At 46.8% G+C, this 8,613-nt stretch overlaps 1 protein-coding gene across 1 annotated transcript; it reads left to right on the top strand.

Moving 5' to 3' along the window:
- The first annotated feature begins 4,560 nt into the window (after nucleotides 1-4,560).
- Nucleotides 4,561-6,817, top strand: LOC136489500 (protein EXPORTIN 1A-like). Its single transcript, XM_066486116.1, has 9 exons — nucleotides 4,561-4,600; nucleotides 5,055-5,255; nucleotides 5,319-5,377; nucleotides 5,472-5,582; nucleotides 5,694-5,801; nucleotides 5,880-6,017; nucleotides 6,093-6,249; nucleotides 6,310-6,398; nucleotides 6,695-6,817. Exons 1-9 carry the CDS (start codon nucleotides 4,561-4,563, stop codon nucleotides 6,815-6,817), a joined length of 1,026 nt encoding a protein of 341 aa, XP_066342213.1.
- The last annotated feature ends 1,796 nt before the right edge of the window (nucleotides 6,818-8,613 follow it).

Below are 8,613 nucleotides of genomic sequence, written 5' to 3'. Positions count from 1 at the left end.
ATTATTCGCATGTACGAGCAACTTGTAATGTCAAACTAAGTACGAGCTAAATTGGACTATGCCTTCTATTTGAACCAAGAAATAAAATCGGACATTCCATTTCCTGCACCCTCTCTGAGAAGGGTCTTAGCTTCCTGCGGGGTAGGTTCCCTTAATTCACGCCAGAATTGATGATGAAATTCCCTGTACCAACGAGAAACATGGGAGTTGGACACAGAATAGTGACTACTTGAGAACAAGTTTGTTGAGAACTGACAGCATGTACGGCTCCACTTCAGATAGGTTGGTCAACACATACAGCATGATAGTGCACCACTCTTCATGTTTCAAGGTCTTGTGGGTCGCACCACTTGCACGTCCGAGTTGCCCTCGGAAAATGCTAAGGCTCGATTCATCTTCGCCGGCATTGTAACGAGGGGGTGGATTACGCATGCTAGGAAGGTTGTCAGCATAGTATTTTGTTGTGAAGTTTGACACCTCCTCCAGAATGTATGCCTCTGCAATGGATGCTTCAATTTTGCATTTATTTTTACATTTAGTTCGAAGAACCTTTTGACATCTCTCAATTGAATAGCACCAACAGCCCTGCACAGGCCCCCTCCATTCGTGCTTCATACGGGAGGTGCAGAATCATATGCTGCATCGGATTGAAGAAGTCGGGTGGAAAAATCTTCTCCAACTTACAGAGCAACACAGGCGCCATTCTTTCCATTTCTGCAACCACGGTACGAGATAACTCCTTGGCACAAAGCTAGCGGAAGAAATTGCTCAACTCCGCTAGCACCTGCCAGACATGCTCAGGGACATAGCCTTGAACCATCACTGAAAGTAGGCGCTCAAGCCATATGTGGTAATCATGACTCTTGAACCCGTTGATTCGCATAGTAGCTAAGTTCACTCCCCTCTTCAGATTCGCTGCATACCCATCAGGGAACATTAATGTTTGGAACCATTCTAGTACCTCCCTCCTTTGGGCCCTTGTCGGGACGAAATCGGCCTTAGGATTTCTCCATGGCTTGCTGGCTCTGGCAGGCGCCATGTCCAGCTTTGGTCTATCGCATAACCTCGCTTGATCCACTCTAGCCTTAACGTTATCCTTTGTCTTATCAGGAATGTCCATGATTGTACCAAAAATTGCTTCGATGATATTCTTTTCAGTGTGCATTACATCAATGTTATGTGGAAGAAGAAGATCATCAAAATAGGGGAGGTTCCATAGCACGACTTCTGAGTCCAGGCATGTTGCTCGCCATATCCCACAAAACCACCTTCTTGTTTATTGACCTCGAGAGCGTCTAACCGAACACGAACCGCAGCCCCTGTCATCATCTGCGATATAGGGTCTTTAACTACGACATCTTTCATAAAGTTCTTGATGTCTAGTCTGAATGGATGGTCAGGAGGGAGGAATTGTCGATGTTTGTCGAACGAAGAATACTTGCCACCCCTCGTCAACCAAATGAACTTTAGAGAAGCCTTGCATACTGGGCATGGGAACCTCCCGTGAACACACCAGCAGCAGAAAATCCCATATGCCGGCAAGTCATGCAGGGAGTACTGGTACCAAACATGCATTTTGAATTTTGTCTTTGTAGCTCGGTCGTATGTCCATACCCCTTCCTCCCAAGCACGGACCAAATCATCAATCAGAGGCTCCATGTACACACTTATATTATTCCCCGGGTGTTCTGGAATTATCAACGACAAGAATATGTTCTGTCGTTGAAAGAGGACGCTAGGGGGGAGATTGAGGAGGATAACGAACATGGGCCAACAGGTGCACGGGGCAGCTATCGTTCCATAAGGATTGAACCCATCTGTTGCCAGTGCAACACGTACATTACGAGCCTCTAGAGCTTTCTCACGATGAATCTCATCAAACCTTGTCTAGGCTTCACCATCGGATGGGTGTACCATCTTCTCAGGATTGTATCAACGTCCGTTTTTGTGCCATGTCATCTATTTCATGGATTCCTCAGTCATGTAAAGCCATTGGATCCTCGGTATGAAAGGAAGGTACCGTAGGATCTTCACGGGGATTGCGAGCTGCCTCTTCTGACCATCACCAGAGTCTACCTCCAGGAACCTAGACAATTCGCACTTCACACAGTACTTTTCTTCCGCATACTCTTTCCTAAATAACATGCATCCCTTCAGCCAAGCATGTATCTGCTCGTATGGCATCTTAAGTGCACGAAGGAGTTTCTGTGCCTCATACATGCTCTTTGACAAGATGTGACCATCTGGGAGCAGGCTACCAACAACTGTGAGCATAACATCGAAGGTGTCTCGACTCAAGCTAAACTGGGACTTCATGGCCATTAGGCGTGCAATGGCATCCAGTTGAGAAACCTTGGAATGCCCGTGAAGGGGTTGTTGTGCCGCAGACAACATGTCGTAATACGCCTTTGTGGTAGCCTCTGGCTCCTCCTCCCTATGTCCTTCATCGAAGTGTGCTTCATGATAGTCATTTAACATGTCTCCTACCCAGGCATCCCCATCATATTCCTCGATGCGTTGTCTCACGACCTCTTCTCTCCCACGATCGGCTTCACCATGGTAGATCCACCAGGTATAGTCTGCCATAAATCCATTCTTGCAAAGATGTTTACCCATGACCACCTTGGTTTGCCCACACATGTTTGCACATTTGCTGCAGGGACACCAAGTGACACTAGCTCCTTTAACCCTTGCAAATGCCCATTCCAAGAAAGCATCGGTCTTGTCAATCCATTCATCGGTCAACGAAGTCTGACTAGAGCGGCCCGTGTACATCCACTCACAGTCATCCATCCTCTAGCATATCAGCGAGTAATATAAAAAATCACGTTGCATCTACACGTTCCTATACTATCTAATAGGTGAAGATAGGTCATAATCCCACTCGAGGATGTGTAGATGGGGTTAGTGTCCATGCTCTACTCCTATCCGAGACAGAATTTTGGCAGCACCTCCCCGTTGTTCTCCAAATACACGTCCTGGAAGGGAGATTGTGTATCCGGAGAACAACAGGGAGATGCTGCCGAAACTCTATCACGGATCGGAGTAGAGCATGGAAACTAACCGCATCTACACATCCTCGGGCTATCCAAAAAACGTGGACAATTCGAAACAGATACGGTTATAGATATGCAAAGATCTACATATTTCCAACCGTATCTCTTTCGAACGGGGGACGCTTAGCTAGGTTACGTGATATACAAACATGATACGGAAAGAGGGTCTTTTATGCCTCACCTTGCTGTCCTGCAAAGTGAAGAGTCGAGGATCTTGCAATAGTCTCTCCTGCAATAAAAGGAACATAATAGTATCAAATCTAAATTTCGGCAGCACCTCCCCTGCATGGGGAGGTTTCCAAAACCTACAACAAATAAAACGGCACGATGGCCGACAACCACATACACATCTTATACCTTGCAAAACGACGGCAAGTTGTGGGGCGGCGGGAGGGCAAGGCGGAACCAGGCGGCAGGGCGGGGCAGGGAGCGGCGGCAAAAACCTGCAAGTTGAAGATAATAGAGAGCCAAATGCATTGGGTCAGTAAGTGTATAGCGAGATCATTAAAAGAATGTAGCTGTAGCTTTAGATTCAGAATTTTCTAGAGCTATAAACAGGTAGCTCTAAAATTAATTTATGGATTTCTTATGGCTAGCTCTGCTAAACGGGCCCTGGTATGAGATTTTTTTTTTTTTGAGGGATGGTATGAGATGGTTTTGATATATCTTAGAACGTTTCTGAAAATTTTTGAGAATCTTGCTCATTGTTCTTGCTTTTTAAATGGCTTTATAATTTTTATAAGATTCTCAATATACTTAACCTTTGAATAGATGATGCATCGCATGCAAAATTGTCGAAATCACCACCATATATACAAGGCGCGTATAATTTGCATGAGCGTGTAGCGCAACATAACTGATCGAGGAAATAATCAAACAAGTTCAAGCACAACTGCATAGCGAGGAATGAAACAAGCAGCATCCACCAGAATGCTGGAGCACCCGTACGTCATACAGTACTAAATAAAATTATTTAGAAGATGAAACATCCATTAATTTACAGGACCAAACATGCATTAAACTAGCCATTAATTTACAGGATGAAACATGCATTAAACTAGGCTACTAGCTGGAATACAGAAGCCCTACACAAGCAAAACACTACAAGATGACACCATCCTTCCATTCCATTCGTTTGCTGTTGTATGATTCTACAACCTGAATGGAATGCATGATGACTGTACTCACAGAGTATAATATTGCTGATACAGGATAGGAACTAGAATATACAGTTGCAGACTAGCAGTCTTCCAGATTTACTATCATTAAGCCGGCGAGCTTTGGCCGCCAGCCAGGCTGGCCACGTCGCCTAAAATTTTCCTGCCCGTCCGATCCTGCGGCCGACGGTGCAGATTGCCTCCAAAGTTTTCTACAGTACTCCGCCCCCCTGCGAAAGCCTCCCGTCTCTCCCCGACCCCGACGCCCCCCTCCTCTCTCTCTCTCTCTCTCTCTCTCTCTCTCTCTCTCTCTCTCTCTCTCTCTCTCTCTCTCCATCCATGCCACCATGGCGACCATGCGCGGAGCGCACCGGCGGGCCGTCGCAGGTGCGGACGCCCTCCTCCTCCCCCTCCCCCCCCCCCCCCCACACCCCCACGCCGTGCACTCCCCACCCCTCTCTCTCCTCTCCACTCGCTACCTCTCTCTCCCGATGCGGCCAGGACGACGGCAACCGGTGCGCGCAGCCGGGGCGACGCGGCCCGCAACCGCTGCTGGCACTTCCGCGGGAGGCCTGGCCGCTGCCCTGTACTGCCGGCAGCTGCGCAGGTTAGGGTTCGCTCTCTCCCTTCCTCCCCCTCCCCTTCCCACGCCGGCGCCGGGGACGGACGTCGATGTAGCCTTGTTGGCTCGGCCTGCGTTGTTGGCGGAGGCCCAAACCGGCGGATCTGGCGGATCCAGTGCCTCCATGGCCGGATCCGTCTCACGCCGCTACCCACTGCCTCCTGCGCGTCTTGTCCCGCTGCTCCACTTCCCTCCGCTCTGTTGTGGCGCTGCACCCAGCGCCGCCCGCCTACTGCGACCGGTCCGCGGCGGCGGCGCCCATCCTCCTCCTCCTCTGCCCTCCCTCCCCTTACTCTCCCTCTCTCCCCTTCCCTCCTGAGGTGGCGGTGAGCGTGAGGCCACGGTGCCCGCGGCCCAGTGGCCTCCTTCCACTCCCACATCCTCCGCACGGCCTCCTCAATGCCCCCTGTGAAATGCTAAGTACATATTTTGCATTTGGATTCCCTCTATCCCTTTTACTCAAAACTTGACACTTATGCAAAGGGGAAATGCTTGAGGATGTGCCTCGTATATTTGAGGCTGTTTTCCAGTGCACTCTTGAGGTAGGAATACTATTACTAAGTTGCTTTTGTTACTGATTTTGTTTTCAAGTACATCTTTACGTACCATTTTGTTGTTTATTCTCTCTCTTACCAGATGATTACTAAGAACTTCGAAGATTATCCTGAGCACCGCCTCAAATTTTGTTCTTTGCTTCGTGCAATTGGTACCGATTGCTTCCATGCATTAATCCAGCTTTCAAGTCCGGTTAGTAGTAACCCCTTTTATTTTGAGGTCTTGATGTGAATTTATGATGTGAGATATTGTCAACTTCAACTCTTATGTTATTTATGGTTATCATTTGACTTTCTGTTTCAGCAATTGAAGCTTGTGATCGATTCGATTAATTGGGCATTCAGACATACAGAGAGAAATATTGCAGAGACTGGCCTTAGTCTATTGTTGGAAATTTTTAAAAATTTCCAGGTAGGAAAACATATTCCATCCAATGTTGTCATCATATAGCTATATGGAAGCTAACTATCCCATGTGATCTGTTTGCAGGCTTCAGGATTCCAAAATCAATTCTACAAAACCTACTTTTTAACAATTGAGCAAGAGATTTTTGCAGTTCTCACAGACACATTCCACAAACCTGGTTTCAAGCTTCATGTTTTGGTGCTACAACACTTATTTTGTGTGGTATGCTTATATTCATCCTCCCTGTAACCAATCATTTTATTTGTTCATCTAATTATTGGATTTGCTAATATGTAGGTTGATGGTCTAACGGAGCCTCTATGGGATGCTTCTTCAATACCATATCAATATACAGATAGTGCCATGTTTGTTCGAGATTACACCATAAAACTATTAGGAACATCATTCCCTAACATGACGGTAACCCAGGTACGATTGCAGCCACACTTCTTGGGTTGTGCCATGAGTCACCACAAACCTAACGAGATTCATTGGACAGGTGACCAAGTAGTAGATGGCCTTCTTAGTTCAAAACATGATCTTCCAAGTTTCAAAAACCATATTAGAGACTTCCTGGTGCAGTCGAAGGAGTTCTCAGCTCAGGTAACCTCCTCAGTTTCGCTTGCCATAACCTTTATCCTAATTATATGCATTTGACGCAAAACCAAAATAGATAAATAGGGATGTGACAGACTACCACAACTAGGCTCTAGGAATAAGGATGCATTTCTTGCTTACCATATACTATTGTTTTTATGTGCTTGTGGACCGGATAGGCCGTTAGTTCCACCAGCAGATTAGCAATGAATTTCGATCCTGCTCCCTTTTTGTTTACACAAGTGATTTTGTGCAAATTGTCTTGTGATTCACGTTTGCGGTTGCTTGTCTTGTGATTTCAGGATAACAAGGATCTATACGCGGAAGAGGCTGCCGCCCAAAGAGAATGGGAGCGCCAACGGATGCTTGCCATTCCGGGCCTCATTGCCCCTAGCGAATTGCAAGACGAGACGGTAGATTCCTAGTGTTCCCTTGTTGATTCAGCTTTCTCTAATGTAGCTTCCTGTTTGTTGGTCCGGCCTCGGAATACCTCTGGAGCCCTCGACTTCCAAGTGCCTGAGTTTTCTTCCAGGGTGGTGAAAAAAGGTGCCTGCTGTAATTTTATTTTTGGTTACCTCCACATGACGCTGATTCCAAGATTTGTTAAACATATTTTTTACCTGCGCCTTAACCAAGTGACTGGCCGGCGCGCGCGAGGGCGCGCGTGATGTACTAGTATGCATCATTTCAACTTGACCTTGCCATCAGTTAAAAAGAACACGACAGTACAGTGACAGGTATGCATCTAGGCAGTCCTGAAAATGCGCATGGAGCAAATTCGCATCTAGAACGTGTGGCCCTGCCCTTCCCACCAAACAGAGCTTGCAATCTCCTGACTCACTGCTACAGAGTTCAAATCTTGTGAATTAGGGGTGGAGATTGGGGCTCACCTTGGGAGGACTGGAGAGCGAATGGGGGAAGGACAGTCACCGGACGAGGATGTCGAATGGGGGAAGGACAGCTACCCGACGAGGGGGCAGCAAGGCGAGGGGGACAACCCAGCGGCGGACGATGGGAGGCAGGGGTGCATGGTGGCCGGGCCGCCGTGCGGCGGTGGGAGGGGCGTCGCGCCAGGGGCCGGGAGGGATGTCGCGCCAGGATGGCGGGGGCCACCGGCGACAGCACAGGAAGGCGGGGGCCCGGCGGCAGGGGGCGGCCAGCCGGCGGTGGAGGGTGGCGGCCCGGCGGCGCGGGGTGGGGGTGGCAGTCCGGCGGCGCGGCGTGTGTGTGCGTGTGTGTGCGGGTGAGTGTGTGAGTGTGTGTGAGTGTGCGGCCGGATAGGTTAAAAACCAAAGGTATGCTGAGTGCCAGATTACGGGCACTCGGCATTGTTTTTTTCTCAATTTCCAGCCGGTACGGTACTGGTAAGTGGGGCCGGCTTGGGTATATTGCCGAGTGTCCACCATATGACACTCGGCAACTATATTCTTTGCCGAGTGTCGTACAGTTAACACTTGGCAAAATAAATTGATATTTCATGCCCACCCATCCTCCTTCTTCATAACGTGTTTTACTAAATTTGTTACGATGTAATTTAAAAATACCTTGTCAAATTCACTCAACAATGCATATTTGATTTTTCTAGAATATTAATCCATTATTTCATGCAGTTATAGCTCAAATTCAATTTATATCAATTAAAATTCTATAATTGCAGTTAATAAATTAAAATTATCAAACAGATCCGAAAAATTACCAAAATTTGACGTGAACCAATCTATGTTGTCTATTGCCTATACAAAAAGTTTTGAAGTCAAACCTCAATTCGACCGTCACTTTGACTCCAAATCTTACCGGATCCTTCTCAACGCTACGATTCTTCTCCGGAGATGCTTCGGTTTGTAAGCGTCGTACGTGACAAATTGTGCAAAACCTTCTCAATTTTTTTCCACAGTCTCCACGTATGACTAGGAGATCTTGATAAATCTTGTCATTTTCAGACTTCGTTTTCTTTTTTTAGAATTTAAAAACAATTCGGCCACAGGTTCATGGTCGTGTTTCCTTAACAAAATGTTTGATTTTTTTCATTTCTCGAGTAAGGCCCCAAAATGGACTCAATAACATGAATATGATTTTTCCACTCAATTTATTCCATTATTTGAATCACTTGCAGTTCAAATTTGACTTAAAACCAAAAAATTCCTCTAAATACAATAAATTAATTAAATATAGCAAACAGATCGAGAAATATACCAAATTTTAACATGTAGTACCACATGTT

The sequence above is a fragment of the Miscanthus floridulus genome, chromosome 10 (assembly GCF_019320115.1).
Source record: "Miscanthus floridulus cultivar M001 chromosome 10, ASM1932011v1, whole genome shotgun sequence".
NCBI lineage: Eukaryota > Viridiplantae > Streptophyta > Magnoliopsida > Poales > Poaceae > Miscanthus > Miscanthus floridulus.
Note: the sequence above shows the minus strand (reverse complement) of the source record. Positions and strands in the feature narration are given on the sequence as shown.